Below are 23,894 nucleotides of genomic sequence, written 5' to 3'. Positions count from 1 at the left end.
CAAAAAATACTTTGCATACACCATTAGCATTATATTGTGAAAGGATACAGAGGGATCTAAATGTTTTCATGTGCTTTTTGTTCATATATAAAGAGTCGACATATTTTAAAGTCATTTAAAAATAATCATGAATACTATTTCACTGATAACATTAACAAATTCACCATTGACGTTACACAATTGAGTTTATAAGAATAATAGGACATGATGTAAAAGCTACTGATATGATAATTACTAACTTAAGCACTAAAATCCTACTCAAAATAGTATCATCACAAATGACTGACTGACTTCCAGACTACTTGACTGGAATGCCTTTAATATTGCATATATATATATATATATAGTCACTAGTTTACTATACTACATATATATACTGTATATATATTATATAGTAAATATATAGTATATAGTCAGTTTGGTTAAATGATGTGGTGATTATGAGACGTCCATTATGATTAAAAAAACAGTCAAGTCCATATAATATTTTAATAATGGAAATAATGGTAATAACAAGAACCACAATAACATTATTATCACCATTTATGGACTATTGGTAGAGTTGTCCACCGAGGCTAAAAAACAATCAAATTATCACAATAAATCTTTCATAGATAGGTTAAAAAGAGAGGTTGTTAAATCACAATATGCCACTTATATAAAAGTCATACAGTACATAGAATATGTGTGCCATTCCAAATTCTTTCCATTCAATTAGTCGACTAATACCTGACTGATCTTTTAATTTATTTTTTGGGGAACAAATATCAATTATTTAATGGTTCTAGCTTCTAAAATGTTAATACTTGGTGTTTTTCTTGATCTTTCTTTTTAAACTGAATATATTAGTTTTTTGTGTGCTGTTCAGACAAAATAAGACACTTGTAGATGTCACATTGAACTCTAGGAAAGTGGGAAGGACAATTTTTTGCTATTTATAAAACATATGCGTTATTGAGAGACAATCCAGAAACTGGCAGATTAATTGATAATGAAAATAATCTGTAGAAAAATGAGGGAAATTATACATTAAAGCTTTCAGATTATAGCACAATATGCATGTACTTACATATCAGACATGTCCCCCAAAAAAACAGTGATCCAAAGATTACACCAAGCGAAGTATACAATGCAGCTGCTACTTTTAAACATAATAATCTCAAAGTCACTCTTAAGGTACTTATTGGGTTTACATTTGCCTGTCCTAGTGCTGAATAACAATTGTAAAAAAAAAACATTTATATTTATCAAAGCATGCAGAAGACATGTAGCAGTCAAAAGTCCGTTAAATCACTTTCTGGCTATGCCACATGGCAGGCGACATAAGTTATAGACATTACAGGGTGATTTCCTTAATGAAAATTACTATACAGACTGAATGAATTAAACTAAACTAGTATAATTATGTGAAGTAGCTGCCCACCTCACTTTCACTTTGTATGTACCCAAAGATGGTCTTTGTGGTCACTGTAATGGGCACAATTTTGTAATGCACACACATCGGATAGGATCAGTGGCTGGGGTTAGTTGTGTGTGAGGGGCAAGTTGGGAAATTGACTTGCTTTAAGCCTGTTTGTGCAGTGCTTCTTCATCACTTTCACACTGTAGATTCTTTATTATTACTCTTCAAAGGTTAGTTTACTATGTTCTTTGTCTTTGTGGTCTACAATCATGGCCTATAAGCAACTGGGACTTGTTTTGTTGCTTGTTTTCTTTGACATCACATACAGGCAGGGATATTCTATAGTAATCAATATCTGGAGTGTATGTGATAGATGAAAAACATAAAGTTCCCTTTGCCAACTAAATGTTATAGGTTTGTTGCTTGTGTTGCAAAAAATTAAACCATAAACTGATGTAATACCTATTTTATTATTATTTTTTAAATTATGACTGGTTTCTCTTGTCAAAGACGATGGCACATTACATATCCACTAGGTGTAGTATGGTACAGACTGAAGGGGAGTCAAAATGCAGCCAATAAGAGGAGTGAAGAGGCACCATTGTTTCTCAAAAGATAAATGTAGCCACTTGCTCTACAGGTTATTCGATTTGGGCAAATTAGTCTGCATGTGTTTATTTATGTGTGTGTGTGTTCTGTTTTCTTTATTTTTTCCCTTGTGAAGCACTATATAAATACGCTTTATTATTATTATTATTATTACTTATAAACCTTTTTTATAATTTCAAAATGTTTTATCCCACAAATGCATCACAAATGGATCTAGAAGTTATTGTGTAATATTACCACCTGTCTGCTCTAACAGACTTTAAACACGGTGAAAGCTGTATGTCAAGTTTCCAATCATAAAAAAACCTATATCAATCAAATAGTAACAGGTGAAATGTTTCAATTTCAGATAAAGTATACAGATCGCCTTGAGGGAATAAAAAACAACACAAGCTAAGATATTTGTTATATACAGTTACATTTGCTATGTACAGTTACAGTATTTGTTTTTTTATGTCATGGATAACCTTATACCTCGGCATCAGAAACAGACTTTTCTTTGCTCCGACTGGTAACCATTGAATTTGTGTAGGTATAAGAACGAGAAACCTCTTCCTGGAAGGCAGTCTCCAAAACATTCAGGATGGATTTGCGGACTTTATCCTTGAAATCTTGGCCCATGAACACATATAGCAGTGGGTTCAGGCAACTGTTGAGAAAGGCCAGGCTGGTTGCTATAGGGACTCCAATAGTAGTGACATGGTCTAATGTTTCACTTGTATAATTAGCCACGTGGTTTACCAACTCAATTAAAGCCATGATGTGATAAGGAGCCCAGCACAGGAAGAAAGTGGTGATAACTGCAGCGATGATCTTAAAAGGGCGACTTGATTGGCTGGCCAGGGTACGGTTTCTTCTGAGACGATGGATTATCACAGCATAACAGGAGACAATGACAGTGAAGGGAACAACAAATCCCAGGAGGAAGCGGGTGATGGTCATGGCCTGATGACGAAACTGTCGCAGTTGATTCACAGACGGTGTTTCATAGTCATCAGAAAAAGCAAAGTTGTTGAAGCAGTTGATGATGTTTTCATTGTTATATGATGGCCCAGTGTCTCTGAAGATGAAGTATGGAGCGCTGAGAATCAGAGCCAGAACCCAAACACCCAGACTCACAACGGACGCCTTGCGTACACTTCGGTGGTTCTGGGCCCAGACGGGCCACACCACAGACACACATCTGTCCACACTGATCACCACCAGAATGTAGACACTGGCAAACATGTTCAGAAAACTTATAGTGCTGTTGAGTTTGCACATGAAGTTGCCGAAAGGCCAGTGGAAGTCCATAGCTGTGTATGTCACACTCAGGGGCAGGAATGCTGTGAAGAGGAAGTCGGCCAAAGCGAGGTTGAGGAACCAAACTGTGTTGACAGTTTTCTTCATCTTGAAACCGGTCACCCAGATAACCACTCCATTACCGAGCACACCAAGAACAAAGGCCAGACAGTAAACAATGAGAGACATGATGTTAAGAGATTGTCTCAGCTCAGCATGTTCATCTTTATACTCATACTCATCGCCGTCATCATACAAAGAGCCATTTCTTCCAGTAGCATCTGTTGCATTGATGTGATAGAAAGGGGTAGTGGCCATTAGCTCCATCATTGTCTTGAGACCTGCAATAAAAATAAATAAATGTTAAGCTATTTATATTTTACCTAGAGGCCAATCAAATTCCCTAATAATGCATGAGATTAATGTTTTCCCAAATTATTTTCATTAAAAGTTAGGATATTCAGTCAACTCCTGAAAATGACAAGTTGTACCTTCACTTATGTCAGCTCAGAAATAAGGCCTAGAAGACGACATGACTTGAATTGTGGTGTAACAGTCCCAACTACTATTTGGACTTCATTATGGAACCATTTGGTGAGCCACATTAGACATTTAGAAACATCTTAATGATTTTCCCTTCTTTTTATGCTAGTTAGAACTTCATAATAAGGCTTAAAAAACAAACTTGAAAAGTCTTGCACAACATGCAGTATGTGAACAGTGCACCAATTTACGCACTGAATTAAATTCACATTAGTGCACTATGCACATATGAAACAGGCTCAGGAAGTCTGAACACAGCAAATAAACCACTGTTGAATAAAAGCAAGCGTCCCCACGCACTATGTGAAGGGTTTATTTGCATGCATCCGTTTAATTTATTTTCCTAAATAATTTTTTTGTGCAAGCCATAGAATATCAGTCAAACTGGTGTTGAGTTGTTTTAAAATATATTTAAGATATCTCTCTCAGATGACTTTTAGCCTCGTCTGTGTTTGTAAGTGAACTCTTCATATCCAGGCTTAATTAACAGTTTGACATATTTGCGCTGTTAATTGCTTACAAAGAACTTTGTCGACCTCAAAGAGCAGCAACTGTCTAGCTAAAACGAAGCGGTTCAAATTACAGACTAATGGCGCTTTTCCATTACATGGTACCTACTCGCCTCGCCTCGACTCGCCTTTTTTGGTTTTCCATTACGAAAAAAAGTACCTGGTACCTGCTAACAGGTACTTTTTTTAGTACCTGCTCAGTCGAGGTTCCAAGCGAGCTGAGGCGAGCCGAGAAGGTGACGTGAAACCCTGCAGGCTGCTGATTGGTCGGAAAGAAGCGTCACTGATCACTGCATTGCTAGCGAGAGCTTTCTCTGTAGCATACAAGTGGCCTGATGGTTATACTGGTGTGCTGGTGTGTGCAAGTGTGATGTGTGTGTATGGAGTCGCCGTATGTGTGTGTGTGGGGAGCTAGTGAGCGAGGGAGAAGTGAGAGAGTGACGGCGATATCTGTGAGAGAAACAAAGCGAGTAGCGACTCTAGAGTCATATATATGTGACCACGGTGGGAAATCTGGAGCAGTAAACGTTAACTATCTCTTTGATATCATGTTGTTTACGGAGACGGAGAACCAGGAAATGCGTCGGGGATATGTCAATGGGAAAGCAAGCTACTAAGCCACGCCCACGGCAGTCGCTATGACGACCAGCCACGCTGATACTAAAATCTGCAATGGAAAACGAACGCACAGCGAGTCGAGGCGAGTCGAGCAGGTACCATGTAATGGAAAAACGCCATAAGCTGTTTGCCAGAACATGACCAGCATCAGATGCCTTTATTGTCGTATTTCAAACAGAGGGTAACAAAGGTACAGTACCTTCTTCAAAGCGCCAGTCCGATGAGGAGGTGTCCGCTGCAAGACTCACACCGGACAACTCAGAGCAGTCTGTGGATATCGTGGAATTCTGATCCCTGACTCCTTAAATATGTGACGTCATCGCTCACAGGGAGGAGGGACCCGGGTCCGCTCGCACCCCCCTCCTTTGAAGACCATTCAACTTCTCGTACTTGGCTGTTTATGCAAAGCAGTTCAACAAATATTTTTACATTTTCTAAAGCAAAAAAATATATATTCACAATTTTGTCTTCATCAATAGACGGGTTACATTAATGCATACTGTATGAAGATGCAGTGTATGTGTATATAATATACAGACATTCTGTTTATAGTGAAACATGCTGCTGACTAATCTGAAGTCTGATGCAAAATCCTGCCAAAACATGCCTTCTTCAGATGACAAACTATAGAGCCTTTATCCTTTGGGAAACTCCACAAGTGAAAACACCAAGTAGCCAAACAACTAAATACATAAATTGTGGGTTGTTGAGATGACTACCTGAGAAAGAGTGAAGCTATGACTTCTCATATGTACCAGTGATCCCACTGCATAATGTGTTTTTCTCTCTGTGGGTTGACCTCACGTTAGCTTGTGGTTAAACTCTGTGTTGACTGTGTGAATCGGCATCTGAACATGTAGGTTACATATTTCCAATCTCCCCTCTCTTCACCCTGCAGCACGTATAAGAAAGTCACAGCAGAATCTGTCCATGATTTAGGGTTGCTGTGAAGTTTTATAAAATAGCAGGCTACTCCCTCTGTGCCACTGTCCACTTAAAGCTGGGCACAAAAACGACAGTGCCTCAGTGGATTCAACCCATGGTACCAATGTCTTTATTCATGTAAAGGAAATTATTATTATTAGATATTGGGCCAGTTTCACTGGCCAGTTTTGATTATCCCCCCAGTAAATTGCGCATATGCCTAGGCATACAGTATTTTCTCGTCAGCTTCCCATTTTGCACTTGTAATCTGATCTTTTTTGTCGTAAGTGAAGTGAGCTGAAACACTACTGGCAGTGCTCAAACATTAAAAAAACAACAGTGTTTTGCAGCTTAGTTATGTTATGGTACATTGAAATAAAAATGCTAAAAGTGGAACTTCTTGGGATTGGATGGGATATTTTTGGTTACTCATTACAATGAACCGTGCATTCCTGAAACATCTGACTTTTAAAGTAAAGGTGCATAAGTGTAGGCATCACGACAGAACGGGACTGGCAAACAGCCGCAGACCTGACTGCAACCTTAAAACAAAAGGGAATTTATGTGCCCACCCTGAAGCAAATCTAAGCCATCAATCTAAGCAATTTTATCTTTTAAAACCTGCCTGGCACATTCCTGCTGCTTCTGTACTTCAGATATAACCCAGTCAAGTTATCAGAGTCCTGAAAATTTAAATCTATCCCATGACCTTGCAATAACATGGACCTAGAGATTAGATGAATAATTAGAGTTAAAAACTTTGTTTTGAACAAATAAAAGGGCAAACACGAACATCTGAAGGAACTGAAAAACTTCCAGACTCACTAAAAGTTTAAATTGTTTGTATAGCAAGATCAAGGCATGGACATGGGGGGTGTTGGCTGGAGGGACTGATAATCAGTCTCATGTCCTCAGAGTACAGCCCTACCTTTCACTGGGGAAGATCCGTTTCATCTATTGACTTCATGATCCTATTTCCTCCCACATGGTTCCTCTTTCCTCTTAATGTTTTTGCAAAACTACCCACACATCTGTATGACATGTTTTTTTTTTCCATTTTTATGTTATGTGGAAAATTGCACACATGATGCATGATCTCTTTCCTTCAATCTCAGTAATCAGTGTTTCTTTCTGCAAACACACTGAAGAACACCATTGTGCAAGATGAAATATTTTTTACGTCAATTGACATCATTGCACAGTACCTCGAAAAACAAACTTTATCAACAGAGATTAAACAGATGTTGAGAAGCACTTGGCCAACATCTTTCACGGAAGCAAACTTGATGGCACATACTGAATTGGAAGTTTTAAAGAATTTTACAGTATAAATTCATTATATAAATAATATGCAGTAAAACTAAAACTGACTTAAAACTCATACTTTGACATGAAAGTACACATATCTGTATTTTCTTTTCCAAAAATAAAGGCCATTCTTAATATCAATAAACCAACACAAGTGTTATTGATATACGCCTGAGTAAATAAACGTCATAATATATAATTCAAACAATCAGACTAAGGAGCATCTAAGTGGCTTTGGTGATCTACACCACAACAGTTCACACAGTGAAACACACTGAGCCTCAGTATCTTGAACTGATCAAATTCACACAGTGTGAGCTGCTAGAACCTGCCCAACCCTAAAAAGCTGAATCCCCCTGCTAATGTACACACACACCACACAGGAACTATGTCCTGCCAATAGTCCAGATGTGAGGGGGAGGAAGGAAGGAAAGAGAGAGAGAGTGAGTGAGTGAGAGACACTACATGTGTCTGGGTACACGCTCTGCATGAGCTCAGAGCAGCACCCTTATTTGAGTGTGTAGGAGGACTCATTTCTCTGTTATCATGGCAGTTTTTTGGGGGATACATCAATATTCAACACATGAATATCCGTCCCCACGGAGAGATATTTTACACCAGGATCAAAATTCAATTCATTCTAACAACAGGAAACAGTTTAAAATAAGCTGACCCAGTTACTTTCTTCCTCACTTGCTTTAAATCTGAACTGTTCAGCTCCATTTGCAACACTAAAAGACATTACTGTTTTAGCTAAAGTCTAGACAGTATGACTACTTTGTTTAATTTGGACCCTCTTGGGCAATACATCCTCCACTTTTCATTTCTGTGCTTAAATGTGTTTTTTGAATTTTCTGCTGTATCGTCTTGTAACAGAACTTAAAGGCAGAGCATTTTGCTGGTGTCTGTAGGGGATATTAATAGCTATCCCAAGGCTATAGTTTGAGGGAAGCCTTCAGAGCCAAGGGCTTGCCAGAGTTCTTGATTTACCAACCCAACATGCAATTATGTGTGTGCTGCACAAATACCAATTTGGGTGTGTAAAACAACTAGTGGAGGTTTAAAGGGAATTCAGTTTTAGTAGAGATTGATATATGCAGGTGGAGTTTGGGGCTTTATTATTCACTACAGCAGCTGTGAGGGTGGGGAAACAACCTGAAAGGCACAACCAAAATGCATGCATGTCTGTTTGTGTCTGCGTGTGGGACAGTGTGGTACTAATGACATACTCCTGCTCCCAGCGTCACTGTAATACACCCAGTATTTTTCATTGCTGTGGAGTACAAAACACCGTGAGCTCATAGCATTTTGAAATCCACAACTCCTTTTGTAAAATGCTGGTATACCAACTGTTGTGTTGAAACTTCCAGACTCCAGTAACGCTGCCGTAAGGACACAAATAGTGGGAATCTGCTGCGTCCTGAAACCTCAAGGGTTTGTTGATCTTGTTGCGGTCCTGAATGGAAATCAAACCCTTGTCTTACGGGTGCAGAGAGGTCAGGAATTTTGTTTTTCAAGTAAAAACCAGTGCCAACGGCTTTCGCCCCTATAGGGCTGAGTGATGTTTTTTTTCCATGAAATACACCACACACAGGGAAAAAAAGCTCAACCTCAATAACCTAAACCACTTCCTTACATTCGTCCCTACTTTCAACCGCAATGCCTGGTCCCCTTCAGCAGACCTAAGGGGTATGAATAATCAGCCTGGGCTCTGTCTGACAGCAAACAAGCCTGGTAGTGCATAAGTCATACAGTGCTTTGACACAGTGCTCTCTCTGTGTTTCTCTGAGGGTATTTTGAGCTAGAGTGGAATGGGATTAGGGGAACCGGAACTGGTTAAACAGGGAGCACCAGATGGTGAAATCAATGGAAGTTTTGATCCTTTCCATATCTACTGTAACTGAGGGTTAGGGTGGCAAATTCTGGGGAAAAAAATATCTGTGGTCAATATTTAAGGTAGATGGCAGTTTTAGATTGCAGCAAACTAGTTATCTTGTTTCTTTATTCATCCGATTGATCACACCCTGAATGCTGTTTTGCAGATGTGCAACTAAAACAGGCATCTGGGTGTCATATGTGAGACTATCAAAGAGACGTTTCTCTGCAATAGAGCAGGGACTCTTTGCATAACCTCGTGGTTACTATTGAAAACTTAATGAAAATGTATCACTAGTGTAGACACTGGTGGAAACAGTGGGGATAAAAGTGCAAAAGTGCCCTTGTGGATGCCGTTCCAGTGGAGAACACATGATGACACTGACCTCTAAAGTGCCATTCCAGTCGAGAAAATGTGATGAAATGTGCTCTAAGCTGCTCCTCAAGTGAAGAAAACATGATGCAGTACTATAAATGCTGGGCCGCATACTACAAAACATTCGGTAACACTTTACTTGACAGTACCGACATAACCATGACATGACATTGTCATAACTATGACATGACACTGTCATGAATGTGTCATAAACCCAATTAACAAGTCATAAACGTTTATGACTTCTGTCATTAAGTGTCATTCGGTTTTTGTCATGACAAGTTGACATTGTTTGGCTTGACTTGATTATGACAACTTTACATTAATCAAAGTGATATTACCAGAAGTGGTCTTGGTCATGACAACTTGACATTAAATTTGTCTTGATTATGACACTTTGACATTAATCAAAGTGTTATTACCAGACGTTGTCTTGGTCATGACAACTTGACATTAACCAGGATGACATGACCAGAGGATGTCTTTGTCATGACAAATTAAGATATCATGGATAAGACTTGTTGTCATGACAACATTATGACAGTGTAACTAATAAATATTTTGACCTCAAGTAAAGTGGTACCAATTGTATTGTATTCACTCAGTAAGATAAAAATATAATAAATAAATCAATTCTACATACTAAATATTATCTAATACCGGCTATACCTTGTTGTAAATAGAGCAAAAGAGAGCTGTGCCTGAATCAACTATCATCACGGAGTTATAGGCAGCAAAATGGTGAGTCACTCCTTAACACTAGAGTTTGCTAGCATCCATGCTAATCGGTGCTAATAGCATTAAACTAACGGGTTAGCTAAGGTGCTGTATTCATATGCTAATAGGGTAATTAGCCACATATTGCCCTTGAAAAGGCTAATGATTCTATCTATTGGTTATGGAAAGTAATGTTGCTTTTCAACACTATTGCTAACTTTTAGTGCATTCTTTCTACAGTTACCGGTGCAGGGAGGGATAAATAAGCACGCATGTCATAATGCCTCTAGATTACAACACTGTAGCTTCAGTTATGGGAAAATAATACAATTTGAGAGATGTTTACATGCAATTCATGCAATTATATTTAGGATATTGTTAATGTTACTAAGGTTCCATACAACTTGAATTAGAAATGCATTGTTTGTATAAAGGTTGCCTATTAATATAAATGTGCTTTTGGTACATGAAAGGGATTTATATACGTTTGATACCTAAGAGAAGAAATTTAAGAGGTTTAGATATTTCAATAGGGGTTAACTGAAATATGACCTCATTTTATTTTCATTGTAGCCTAAGCAATTGATTTTATTACTGAATAGTAATTGAGAGACATTTTTTTGGCCTTATCTACAGGTGGAGGAGGTGAAAAGGCTACACAGGGGAGGCCCAGTCCACAGAGGGATATTGAATCACATTGATTCTAAACATCCCAGAGACTTCCAGGGTTTAGAGATTCCCAGTTCAGTGGGCTGGGTGGCGAGCTACAGGATCGAGACTCTGAACGTAGACGTATTTCCCTTGATTCATTCTTCATGATGGAAGGACAAACGGAAACCAAACTCATATGGGCCCCAATGTTGAACATCTCTGAACTCTTGTCATCAAAGAACAATTGAGCTCATAGAACTGAAAAGGGTTTCTTTTGTGTGCACACTTTATTTTTTCAGTTAGTTTATCTGTATGTATGCCATATTTCTGTTTATATTAATACCACTTTACATGAGGTCAAAGAATGTATTTGTTACACTGTCATAATGTGGTAATGACAGCAAGTCTTATCTATGATATCTTAATGACAAATCAAAATGTTACTGGGGTGTTTTATCTTAACAGAAAGTACGTTACAAAGAGTACGCTTCTCAGTGGAAAGTTGTTGCACTTGATTGCAATTATAGAATACAAGCAATGATATTTAGGTTGTAAAAGGAATGAAGCAGACGTGTGCCACATCTGGATAATGAGGGGAGAACTTGCCTGTACTGGATGGGAATGCGTTATATTTTAGCCTTAAGTGTATAATCACAGGGTTTGGTTAAATGTACCCTCACATTTAAATGTTTTCCTGTCTGGTGCTGATAAACACCTATGCTCATACATGAGTAACGGAGCCTCGTACCTCTCAGTACGTCTCCATTCTGAAGCATTGACTCAGCAATGATATGCAGTTTTGCGATGGTGAAACATTCAGAGTGCTGGTTTCTTTTGAATATTTCATACCCAAACCAGAGAGATAGAGAAAAAAGAAACATTGGTTTCCCAAATGGTTGCACAAATTGAATTTCAAAATACAAAGTTCTGCTTTCCAGGAAATCTTCCTTTCTTCTGAAATTGTGTAATATTGCATGAAACAAAAAATCTGTGTTAGTTATAAGGAACTAAAATAAATTAAAAAAAAACTTCACTTCACTGATCTGCAACATAGGGAAACTGAAAATGCTCTGTATAACATTTTGTGACCATGTTAGATTTTGTTCTATGTTAGGATTATTTCATGTTAAGGTTGAGCAATGCAAAAGGTGAACATATTAACACATTCATGTCATGTATTGCTGTGTTGCAATACATGGCATGCTTTTTTTTCCCGGGGAGCAACTTGCTGATAAGCAGACAGCCTGTCTTGTATGAGTAAGCGGAATATTAAAACAGGAAATACTACTTTAAGTTATTTTTTGGGGGTCTGGATGTTGAAAAATAAATACATAAATTAAAAACAATTTTATTCTGGCCCAGAGCATCTTTAACCACATGAATTACACCCACACAACCAAGTCTTACTCAACATCCACACATGTGAATGTCACTTTGTGCTTTGCTTGAAAGCAGTACACAGCTCATATCCAGTATGTGATTGTCTAATAAACCTGAAAAAAGAAAAAAAAAACATTGCCATAGTGACTTAGCTTAATGAAAATGCACCGATTCCACATTGAGCTCAAACTTACAAAGAACTCAAAATCTAAAGAAAGTCCCTCTGACTGAAAGCATACTGACAAAGGGGAATTCCAAATGTCAGTGTTTGCAATTCAAATGGTTTCCTCAGCCAAGCTGTTTTCTCCAGTTTGTTTTTCTGTCTTTTACTGTATACTGTACAATAAACCCAGTGTTCTGAGGAAATGTAACATGTTTAGTGTTTGAGGTGTACCTCGCTCTGACGACAGAAGACCTTGAAAAAAAGGAGATAAGAGGACTAAAATACCTGAAACTAAGAGGGTGAGGGCAGACAGACAGACAGACAGACAGTGTAGGCATGAAGCTTTTCCTTCTTTTGACTCTCTTTGGAGGGGCAGGTAATAGTACAGAACTGATAGATACTGTACTGTCAAAAGTGTGATTATGGGGTATCAAATGGTGCCACAGACTTACGTGTTGATATGATAGATGTCAAAACACTTTTTTGTCTGTTTTTGTCTTTATTACTATTTGTGTGTTTTTTTTTAACAGCTGCAGTTGCCCTGAAGGAAGATAACAAGATTATTGGAGGGTATGAGTGTCCGAAGAATTCTGTGCCCCACCAAGTGTCTCTCTTCACTGGGTACAACTTCTGTGGTGGGACTCTTCTGTCTGATGAGTGGGTGCTCTCTGCTGCACACTGCCAAACAAAGTAAGAAAGATGATTGCTTACCTCTGTTTACAGCATGTAAAACAAAACTCTAGCAGGTGGTTAACAATTATAGATTTATATTGTGTTTGTAAAATGTCGCTGTAAGAGTACAAAGTCACTTTCAAAATGGATGTATTTCTTCTAGGTCAGATGTAGAAGTTCAACTGGGAGAGCATGACATCTGGGAACCTGAAGGGACTGAACAGCACATTATGTCTGCCAAGTTTATTCGCCACCCTGACTACAACTCCCGCACACAGGACAGTGATATCATGCTGATTAAACTGAGTCGACCTGCCACTCTGAACAGCTACGTGAGCCTTCAAAGTGTGCCAGCGATGGGACAATGTGCCAAATCTCTGGATGGGGGAGTCTTCGTCCCAGCAATGAGGGCTGTAAGTTACAGAGAAACTATCTGACTGTGTAAGAATGCTCCAAAAATGCTATTTCATGCCATTAATGTACGTCTTTTTCAGCGAGGTACCCTGATAAGTTGCAGTGCCTGGACACCCCTCTCCTGAGTGATGACACATGCCCTAATTCATATCCTTTCCAAATCACTGAAAACATGATCTGCGCTGGCTTTCTGGAGGGAGGGAAGGACTCCTGCCAGGTAATATAGAGCTCATGGCTACACAAAAGTACTGTTTCCGCCTCTTGAAATAAAGGATGCACCAGTTAAGATAATCATCTTTTTTTATCCTCAGGGTGACTCTGGGGGTCCCATGATCTGTGATGGAGAACTCCAGGGAGTCGTGTCTTGGGGGCATGGCTGTGCTTTGAGAAAAAAACCTGGGGTGTACACAAAAGTTTGCAATTACATCTCCTGTATCAAGAACACCATGGCATTTGGCTGAGCAGCAAAGATATAAAAAAATTCACATGTGAACTGGCAGTAAAGTCAACTATATGATGCACTGTGTGTACAGTGTGGTTTTTACAGTTATATTAGTGAGGCATTAGAATGAGAATGACATTGAGTATCTAGAATACAACATCCTATGTGAAGAGAAACACATCTGCCTCCCACACGCACTTTGGCTTTACATTACAGTAAATTAACAGACAGGTGTTTTGCTCTGCGGGTGTCTAGAACAAGTGTGTCTGAAAAGCCACTTGTGCTCAGCACCATAATTCATAGCTTTGGTGAGCATGACTGTAAATCAAAATGGCATCTATCTATCTATCTATCTATCTATCTATCTATCTATCTATCTATCTATCTATCTATCTATCTATCTATCTACCTCCCATGCTGTCACAGTGTTTGACTCTATACGAACTCTGACTCTGAGAATGACTTTAAAATGAATGGGCAGACATGTCTCTTGCTCACGGATACCATGGTAGAATACAGAGCAGTTAAGGAGTAAACCTGACATTTACAGTAAGCCAACAGTAAATCACAAAGGGCAAAAAAAAAATGCTGCTACACTGCTCTCTGTGGGTGGAAACTGTAAAGCATGTTGCACACTCTGGCCACACTCCATAATCACTGATTATGGAGCACTGTCTGCTACAAATATGGTACTTAGACAGTTGACTATCCAGTAACTGTTTTTTAGCTGTAGTTGGGCCTGAATGTTTGTGCAGTTTGTGTTTGGAGTAAAATGGAAATGTAGGCGGACATTATCAACCAGAGGTTTTGAGTTTTGAGCCCTTAAAGGAAGAATCGTATGCGCTGCAAGTCACCAACTCCCTGCCAGTGACACCGTGCTGTACCCTTTCTGTGGAAGGTCACAAACCGGCAATTAACAACAGCATCAGGTGCACATATGAGAAAACTCAATCCCAAAATGCCCGAGTGATTTTGGTTGCTTGGGTGTGGTGCAGAGCAGCGGGGTGAGTCACCAGGCATTTGCTTGACCACCAAATAAAGAGGCATAACGAGGACTCATAGCCTGTGTACAAAAAATAACTCTTATTGCTATGATGCTGGATGCACTTTTTATTTTTGAAAACACTGCTTTGGACAGGATGTTCGTTCTGGCGACTTAGATCTCCATGTTTTAAATCCTACAGAATTCCACAAACCATGTTTACGAGCTACTTAGAAGTTTTGGTAGCTTGGTAAAAGAGTCCTCCTCCTTCTGAAGTGTAGTGTCCTTTGCAGTACATGTTCTTGATGTGGCTACAGACCAATGCAGTTTATTCCTTTAGCGACTGCAATAATTAGCCGTGTCAGAAGAAACCAGAGTTTAGCCGTGACCTTTTTTATAAAAATGGAGCTATAAAAAGGAAATAAAGACAAAGGGAAATATCTGACAAGCTGATTGACAGAGTAACAATTTCATAATAATGGCATGTGAAAAGATTTAATCAAAGCACCTTACACATAAATATATAAAACAATTTAACAGAAAACGTTTTAGAGAACATATTAGAGGTGATGAATTAAAAGTGGTAAAACAATGGCAAAAAGCATACAGTGTTGTATATAGGCCTACATTTCTGAAAACATACAGATATCATGGAGAAAACCCATAGCATATACTGTATGTTAACATATGTAGTAAGTTAAGCCTGTTTACCGTCCCTAAACTCATCGACTGGCTCAGCCTCCACACATGACATCAACTGCCTGGTGGCTTCTATTTGGGTCTGACATGAAGCGTGTTGACGCTTTAGGCCAGCTCCTGCGGCTTAGGGTGTGGACCCTCATGAGCGGTCAACAGATTTCCCTGTAAAGTAACTCTACAGGGATGTAATCATTGTTAAGTCAGAACAGCGGCAGCGACTTAGTGTACCAGAAGGGGCAGCTTCAGTACTCTGAAGTTACTGATTAGTAGTATAGAACAGAGACAAGACTTCCTTTACTCTGTGACTCCAGTTTTGACTCCTATTACACTTCACAATGAAAAAGACCTCCCTTTTTGCCTACCTCCCACTACTTTACTACCACTTTGGTTTTTGGACTTCTGTAATGTCAGATAGGAGCCAGCAGAGGGCAACATCCAACTTGTATACAAGCTGGACTGCATTAGCTTGAGGCTACTTATCTTTTCTCTCTCAAGGTTAATGTGATTGAATACCAGACATTCTGCATTTCTAGCAAAACAGAATAACTTCAAGACTTTAATTTTCAATACCAGAGATGAAAGAAGTGTTCAGATGTTTTACCTACATGAAAGTAACCATTACTGTAAAAATACTCGGTTACAAGTAAATGCCCTGCATTCAAAATCTTACTTAAGTAAAAATACCAGTGTCAGCATCAAAATATATTTAAAGTTAAAATTACTCACTATGCAGAATGGCCCATTTCAGAATAATATATTTTACTAATTATTAATGCATTAATCTGTTCACTTCATGTAATCACTTAAATGTTGCAGCTGGTAAAGGTGGAGCCAATTTTAATTACTTTATATAGTGCTGTGTAACCTAATTTATAATAATATATCATAATTCGTTAGATTATATATATTTTCTATTATTATTTCAATCTGCAAAGTAACTAAAGAGTAAAAAGTACATTATTTGCCTCCAAAATGAAATACTCAAGTACGAAGGTAATAAGCTACTTAAGTGGCCTACAGTACTTGTGTAAATGTGCTTACATTCCACCACTGTTTAATACTCACTGTCTTGAACAATCGACTGCAATGCTTTTTTAATGTTTTTTTTTTTTTTTTACAATTCTTGTGCACAGATCTAAAAAGCGGGTTGAGCAATGAAATAAAATAAAATAAAACGGTGTTATTAAAATAGGTCTCGGTTAGTGTTAGGTCTGAAGCGATTTAGGCTGTCTGTAAATGCGAAATAGTAGCGCAAACCTCACAATAGGCAACCCAACAAAATCCTCCTAGATGTTCCAAACAGAAATGTGAGTTGATTGGTCTCCTGTGAATCTATTTGAAGCTCCTAATAGTGCCGCTCAGTTTGGGAACCTCTTTTTCTTTAGGAAACAGTCTGGTCAGAGTTGACAGACTAAGCATCTCTATGGTAAAAGAAAAAACAAAGCAGCCGTATGTACCGCACGCTCAGTCGGGACCACCGCCTTGCTCCTGACGCACGGCTGTGAGTCAGCGGGGGCGCGCGTAATTGATCATTCCCCAGACATACAAAGCGCGCACATGGCTCCATCCGTGTTCAACCTAGTAGCCTATAAAGCCAACAAACTTTATGCCAAGTTGCCGCACAAGAGAAACACCAAGTGGATGTCTCGCAAATTTAAAGCAGGGGAACTTGACATCAGGTAGGGTTAAAACAGATAACTTTGTAATGTGTTTGGTCACGTTCTTTCATTGTTGTTTTGCTGATACATTTACTTAAAAAGTGATAATTACAGTAGGCTATAATTACATTGGAATTACTATAGATAGGCTGTAATTTAAATACAAACAAAAAAAGGACTGTAGAATCATGGCAAGTCATTAAAAATGATATGATTTAAAATATATATTTTTAAATAAAAACAGGTAGCCTATCAGATTTCTGCTAGCGGTAAGATGCATGATGCCTTTACACATATCATTTACTGGCTATATTTAATCTTTTACTGTTTTATTTATTTATTTGATAGTTTAATTGATTAACATGGTGTCACTTCTTGCTTCATATTGCCACAGTTTAGGTCAGCTAGTTTCAGAATAAGGTTTTAAGCCTGTATGGGACATTTAGGATGAATAAGTATGGTTTGTAGTTGACCTGTAGTATTTTAAATTTGTACATTCAAGCAAATTAAAAAAGATTATTTCTTCCCAATAATATCATAAATTACGATATCATTGAATACATTAAAATATGTAAATAAAACAAGTTAAAAATGATAAATTATGTTAAGAAAGTATTCCGTCTTAAGGATACTCTGTAGCCTGTATGATATTATCCCCTGCACTGTTACATGGGTTCTAGTTGTCAGTGATATAGCTACATTCTAGGATTAACAGTCTTGGCACTGAGAACTTTAACAAGTTCTGGCCTGGAGCTTAAAGTGTTATGTATGCCTGGTAGCTGTATTATTTTCCAACTTGTATAGTTAACATGTCTTACAAGCGTCCACATAAAACAACTAATTCCATTTAATACAGCCTTTTATCCAAACACAGTGAGTGTCTGTGGACATTTTTAGCATGACAAGGACCAGCAGGAATCCGTCCTTTATGTACAAGCCATACCATAAATGTGGGTTCTTTGTGTCTGTAAGGTGAAGAAACACAATGGAGCTGAAACCTTTATTGAAGAAGCTGGGCACAACAGTTCGTGCCATCCTCACTTTCACCTTTGCTCTGCTGGTCCTGGGCGTAATGGTGTGGGCCTATGTTGACGGTTTCCAGCTGGCCACCTCCAAGTATGGAATCATCTCCTTTGGCTTTTATGGACTACTCCTCTCACTCCACGTGTTGGTCCAGAGCTTATTTGCCTTCATTGAGCACCGGCGAATGAGAGCTCGCACAGACCCCTGCACATTAACCAAAACCATTGGCTTCACTATATCAGCGTTCCAGGAGGACCCTGTGTATCTCAGAGAGTGCCTAAACTCCATCAGGGCCCTCAAGTATCCCCCTGAGCTGCTGCGCATCATCATGGTGATAGACGGGAACAAAGATGATGACCGGTATATGATGGACATGTTCAGGGAGGTGTTTGCGGACCAAGACCCTGGCTGTTATGTGTGGAAGAACAACTACCATACATGGGACCTCATTCAGGCCCAGCAGGATGTGGAAATGGCAACAGAAATGGGCCCAGGAGGGGATGCTGATCATATTGTAGGTGAGGATCTACAGCGAAAGGAGGTAGAGCGCCTGATCCAGAGCAAGAGGTGCGTATGCATCATGCAGAAGTGGGGCGGCAAGCGGGAGGTGATGTACACAGCCTTTAAAGCACTCGGGCCATCAGTTGACTATATACAAGTATGTATTTTTCTTTTAGAATTCATATTCCTTATATTTTGTTTCAGTTAAGATCATTTTATAGAAAAATGCTCATTTTATATGACATAACTCTGGTTCTCCATCCCCAGGTGTGTGACTCGGACACCAAGCTGGACCCTCTGGCAACCATGGAGCTGTGTAAAGTGTTGGAGAGTAACCACAAGTATGGAGCTGTGGGAGGAGATGTGATGATCCTCAACCTGAAAGACTCTTACATCAGCTTCATGAGCAGTCTGAGGTACTGGATGGCTTTCAACATCGAAAGGTCCTGCCAGTCCTTCTTCAACTGTGTGTCCTGCATAAGTGGCCCTTTGGGTAAGGAAAAAGCTTTTCTGTGACGTGGGTCAAAGTAATGATTCTACATGTCGAGCAGTGGTTGTCATGGCTTTAACGCACTGTTGTAACTTGCAACTGATAATTCTTTCTTGACTTTCTTCACGAAGGTCTGTACAGGAATGATCTCCTCCAGCAGTTTCTGGAGTCCTGGTACAATCAGATGTTTTTGGGAAGTCACTGCACGTTTGGTGATGACAGACATCTTACCAACCGAATGCTGAGCATGGGCTATGCTACAAAGTAAGAAGCTTATCAATATTGGGTGCAGAAATGATGTCAGACTCAATTATCTTGATGGTGTTATCTTTGGTGTGATGATAAAGATTTCATAGATTTTATTTTTGCCATTTCCTTCAGATACACAGCCCGCTCCAAATGCTACACAGAGACACCTGCTCAGTTTCTGCGCTGGCTTAACCAGCAGACCCGCTGGACAAAATCTTACTTCCGCGAGTGGCTCTACAATGCAATGTGGTGGCACAAGCACCACTTCTGGATGACCTACGAGTCCATCGTCTCAGGTATTTTCCCCTTCTTTGTCACCGCCACCATCATCCAGCTGTTTTGGACAGGCACGCTGTGGGACATCCTTTGGATCTTGTGCTGCATCCAGCTGATCGGGCTGGTGAAAGCGGCATACGCCTGCATCCTGCGAAGAGACATGGGGATGGTGTTTATGTCCCTCTACTCGGCTCTGTACATGACCAGCCTGCTGCCTGCTAAGTACTTTGCCATTCTCACCATGAACAAAAGCAGTTGGGGGACATCAGGCAGGCGTAAGATTGTAGGGAATTACATGCCCCTCCTCCCTCTGTCAGTGTGGGCAGCCATTTTATTAGGTGGGCTCGGTTACACAATCTACAAGGAGAGTCAACAGGATTGGTCTACACCAGCCAAGATACTGGAAACAAAGTTTATTGTCTTTGGCTGTGTGGCCTACACGTGCTACTGGCTGCTTATGATGTTCCTCTACTGGGTATGGTTCCGCCAGTTATGTAGGAAACGCAGCCAAAGTTACGCATTGAGTGTGTAGGCCCAAAGTGTCTAGTAAAGGAAGATAATTTATTTGAATTCAACAATATACCTTATTTTATTCAGTGGGTTTCATTTATTTATTTTATCTCACATTTCAGTAACTAATGGACATGGGCTTTCATGCAGCTGCTAAACCAACAAACTTCAAAATATTGTTAAAATTGATGATATGGATCCATATTACCTGAGCATTTTTGAAAAACTAAATTTATAATGACAAATGTCACTATAAAAGAAAAAGACTATAAAGACAAATGTTTAATTCATATAAAGGTGCTGTTGCACATTTAAATGAAACTATACTGAGGGCTTTTGGGCCAATGCACTTCTCAGGTTTATCTTTGTCAGATTATGATGGGAGAGATGGCCTTCCATCAGATATTTATTTATTATATCTAAAGATTGGAAATCTGCTATTTAGATAATTCTTTTGTATTCAAAAGGTGGGTAATGGATCTTGGGGTATGTGTCTTTTAAAAATATTCAGACCATATGTCCACATATGTGTATATAGATTACTTTAACAACACAATTAACTCCACTTGTATGACTGTGTCAGTTTAGTGACCACTACTTCACCACTGTATTGCATTGCACTGGATCCTGGATGGCACTTTCTGCAGCGTTGCAGACTTACTTGAAAATATAGAAAACTGTTATAAACAGTTATAGTTTTGCAGAGTCTGAGGATCAAAACATGGAGTCACTTAATGAAACCTGAAACAATGGGGACTGATGTTTCTTTAAATATTGTATACCTATATTTTATACCTATTTTCTTGATAGGGTGTACTGTGTAAGATGCACTTTGTTTAATTTGTAACATGCAGTTTTTTATGTAATTTATATATTCTAAGCAATACACTTGTATTGTCTGAAATGTGAAAATGTTGGTTTGGGGAACTTGTACCGAACTGAAAAAATTAAATATTTTTCTAATGTGCACAGCTCTGTCTTCTTTGGATCAAAATCAAAATATTTACAGAGTAAAACTGAAACATTGACGTAAATCAGTGCACAGTTACATAGTTACATAATACAGTATACAGTACAAGACACATTGATTGCAACACACAACATTGCTACACACCAGCATCCTAAATATAAACCCTTCTTCATGGTTAGCATCAGCATCGCTGCTGCCATCTGAGGGAGTGGCAGTGAATGTCCAAGTTATCCAGAATCACATGACAATCTTGACTGCATTGATAAGAAAAATGTTAAACTGCTAGAAGGCAGGGGTCAGGCTAAGTAACAAGAATCGCCCAGTAAAATAAACCGTAAAGTCACAGATTGAAGTGCAAAGTACAACCTGATGAATCAGAAGACAGAAAAAAAGAAGTTTCCATGTATAAGTATAGTTTATCTCTGTTTCCAATGATTAGCAGTGTTGCAGACTGACCGTCTGCTACTTCAAGGTAAATTATTAGTATTACTATCTCTGAGACGGAAACTTGGTTGGCAGGAGTGTTGATATAAACACAAACATCTGAAATAGAAAAAGTCAAATTACAAAATGTGATGGTGAGAAAGTTCTCCCTGAGTTTTCAGAGGCTTTTAAACCTGGTCGAGGAGGGTGAGTGTGTACAGTTCACCCATTCTTAAAGCAAATTGCAAAGTTTTCCCCCATGATTTGCTGGTAGGATACAGCCTCACAGAATAGGTGTCTTAAACTTGGGTTTACTTGTCACTGAACATAAACTTTAAATAATATATATATTTCATGTCACTAAAATGAACAATAAGTGCTTGTGTAAAAAAGTGCAGAGTTGTTGCCCCAATACTGAGTCAAACACTAATGGAAGACATGTTCTGTGTTGTGATTTGGATAAATTCACATTGGAAAATTTCAATATTTTACATATAAGAACATCTTCCTAAACTTATGTTGAGTGCAATTGAAAAATGTGGCGAGTGGGGGTGTGGCCTTGAACAACTGCCACTTTGCTCGTTTGAAAGCAATGATGTCTCTCTCTTTCTCATGGGTGGGCCAAATTCTCTCTATCTAGCACCATTTCTAGCCACTGGGGGACCATAAGCAGGCTGGGGGAACTCATATTAATGTTAAAAAACCTCATAAAGTGACATTTTCATGCCATGGGACCTTTAATCACTTCTGATGCTAATGACTCCCTGTTCTGTAATACTTAAAATGACTTTAAAGCTGTCTTTTACTGCTAGAGAGAGAGCAGAGTTGTCACAATTCCACTGGCAATCAAAAGTTTGGATGGACAAACAGTTATTTATGTTCAGTACACAGATAACATCATCAATAATGTGTTGCCGAATGCACAAACATCCAAGTGGCACTTGGCCATACAGATACTTTTTTTGCACTTTTGTCAGTGATCTTTATGTTTGACAAAGTAAAAGTAAATACAAATACAATACAGTAGAAAATGCAAGTATAGTACATTTAGATAGCACTTTAAAGCAAACAAGTTGCACCAAATTGCTTCACAAAGACAAAAAATATGTATACAAGCACAAAACACACATACAGTATATGCATAGATATGGTGGAAATACAACAATATTCAAGTAGAATAAAGTTGCGACACAAATTGAAACCCTTGAAATCATTATATATATATATATATATATATAGAGAGAGAGAGAGAGAGAGAGAGAATACAAGTGCTAAGAAGTCATCGTCTTTATCTCTCACAAAATCTGCCATGTTCATCGCCATTCACTATGTCTACTGTAGGAAAAATAGCCAGCTAATATTCACACCGGTATGTTGACGGAAGTTGGGGGGTTTCAGGTGTTGTGTGATATCTCTGCGCCCAAGTAGCAGTGTATATATAGTCCCATGTCATTATCTGCTTAGGATATCGCCTAGTCTTAATCTGCATTGCTATTTGAACTCGTGAATACGCAGACCACAAGAAGTAATTCGGTTTTTTTGTGTTCTGTTGTTGGCTCACTTTTACTCACGACTATCCGACTATGCTATCCGGCAACAAAGGATTCCATTCACTATGCTAAGCTAAACTAGCGATGGCGCTGCCGGACTAAGACAATGCACGCACTGAGACAAAAATGCGTTTGCCCACCTATCTAAATCTAGGGGAGACGGTGAATAACCCCTATTTGACAAAACGGTGGCGTGTTCCTTTAAGGCGCATCTTAAAAACATCCACAGACTCAGCCTGTCTAATGGCTTCTGGTAAGCTATTCCAGATCCGAGGAGCAGCAACAGAAAAGGTCTTTTTAACTATGATTGGGTCACAGTCAACATGCAACCTTGGGCTGATCTAAGGGGTCTGGTGGTGCTGGAAGGGGTGAGAAGTTCTGATCTATATGCAGGGGCGGAGGGAGAGAATTAAGAGGGTTTTGAAATGTATCCTGAAGTGAACGGGGAGCCAGTGTAAGGATGTGAGGACAGGGGTGATGTGGTCTTGCTTCTTTGTCCTGTTATTTACAAGGCGGCTGCATTTTGGACTAGTTGTAGCCGGTATATGGTAGCCTGGGAAATGCCAAGGAAGAGGGAAATTACAGTAGTACAGCCTGGATGATATTATATAACATATAGAAATAGATGGAAATTAAACTAAGGCAATTCTAAACAAAAAACAAAAATTCTAGAAGGTGT

General features: G+C 39.0%; 2 protein-coding genes and 1 pseudogene across 3 annotated transcripts; 2 read left to right on the top strand and 1 right to left on the bottom strand.

Moving 5' to 3' along the window:
- Nucleotides 1–475: 475 nt before the first annotated feature.
- LOC114556567 (chemokine-like receptor 1) lies at nucleotides 476–5,246 on the bottom strand. The gene is made up of 2 exons (XM_028579551.1): nucleotides 5,162–5,246; nucleotides 476–3,633 (listed from the first exon to the last, which is right to left on the bottom strand). The coding sequence occupies exon 2, from the start codon at nucleotides 3,620–3,622 to the stop codon at nucleotides 2,480–2,482; it is 1,143 nt and encodes a 380-aa protein (XP_028435352.1). The 5' UTR covers nucleotides 3,623–3,633; nucleotides 5,162–5,246; the 3' UTR covers nucleotides 476–2,479.
- Nucleotides 5,247–12,677: 7,431 nt separating this feature from the next.
- LOC114556582 (trypsin-3-like) lies at nucleotides 12,678–13,963 on the top strand (annotated as a pseudogene).
- Nucleotides 13,964–17,158: 3,195 nt separating this feature from the next.
- Nucleotides 17,159–21,107, top strand: has1 (hyaluronan synthase 1). Of its 2 annotated transcripts, none has more exons than XM_028579532.1 (5): nucleotides 17,159–17,244; nucleotides 18,196–18,904; nucleotides 19,015–19,240; nucleotides 19,369–19,501; nucleotides 19,619–21,107. In XM_028579532.1, the coding sequence occupies exons 2-5, from the start codon at nucleotides 18,209–18,211 to the stop codon at nucleotides 20,292–20,294; spliced, it is 1,731 nt and encodes a 576-aa protein (XP_028435333.1). In that variant the 5' UTR covers nucleotides 17,159–17,244; nucleotides 18,196–18,208; the 3' UTR covers nucleotides 20,295–21,107. The 2 variants fall into 2 exon arrangements, with proteins under 2 accessions (XP_028435333.1, XP_028435334.1); XM_028579533.1 differs by lacking the exon at nucleotides 17,159–17,244 and adding an exon at nucleotides 17,477–17,492.
- Nucleotides 21,108–23,894: the final 2,787 nt, after the last annotated feature.

This window comes from Perca flavescens, chromosome 6 (genome assembly GCF_004354835.1).
Source record: "Perca flavescens isolate YP-PL-M2 chromosome 6, PFLA_1.0, whole genome shotgun sequence".
In the NCBI taxonomy this organism is placed as follows: domain Eukaryota; kingdom Metazoa; phylum Chordata; class Actinopteri; order Perciformes; family Percidae; genus Perca; species Perca flavescens.
The sequence above is the reverse complement of the archived record's forward strand: the minus strand, read 5'-3'. Positions and strand labels throughout refer to the sequence as shown.

What these genes read in the sequence shown, in the direction of transcription:
- LOC114556567 (XM_028579551.1), bottom strand. Translation starts at nt 3,622, where the DNA reads ATGATGGAGCTAATGGCCACTACCCCTTTCTATCACATCAATGCAACA.
- has1 (XM_028579532.1), top strand. Translation starts at nt 18,209, where the DNA reads ATGGAGCTGAAACCTTTATTGAAGAAGCTGGGCACAACAGTTCGTGCC. An exon ending in CATCAGTTGACTATATACAA is followed by an intron (nt 18,905 to 19,014) that starts GTATGTATTTTT and finishes CTCCATCCCCAG; the next exon opens with GTGTGTGACTCGGACACCAA. An exon ending in CTGCATAAGTGGCCCTTTGG is followed by an intron (nt 19,241 to 19,368) that starts GTAAGGAAAAAG and finishes TTCTTCACGAAG; the next exon opens with GTCTGTACAGGAATGATCTC.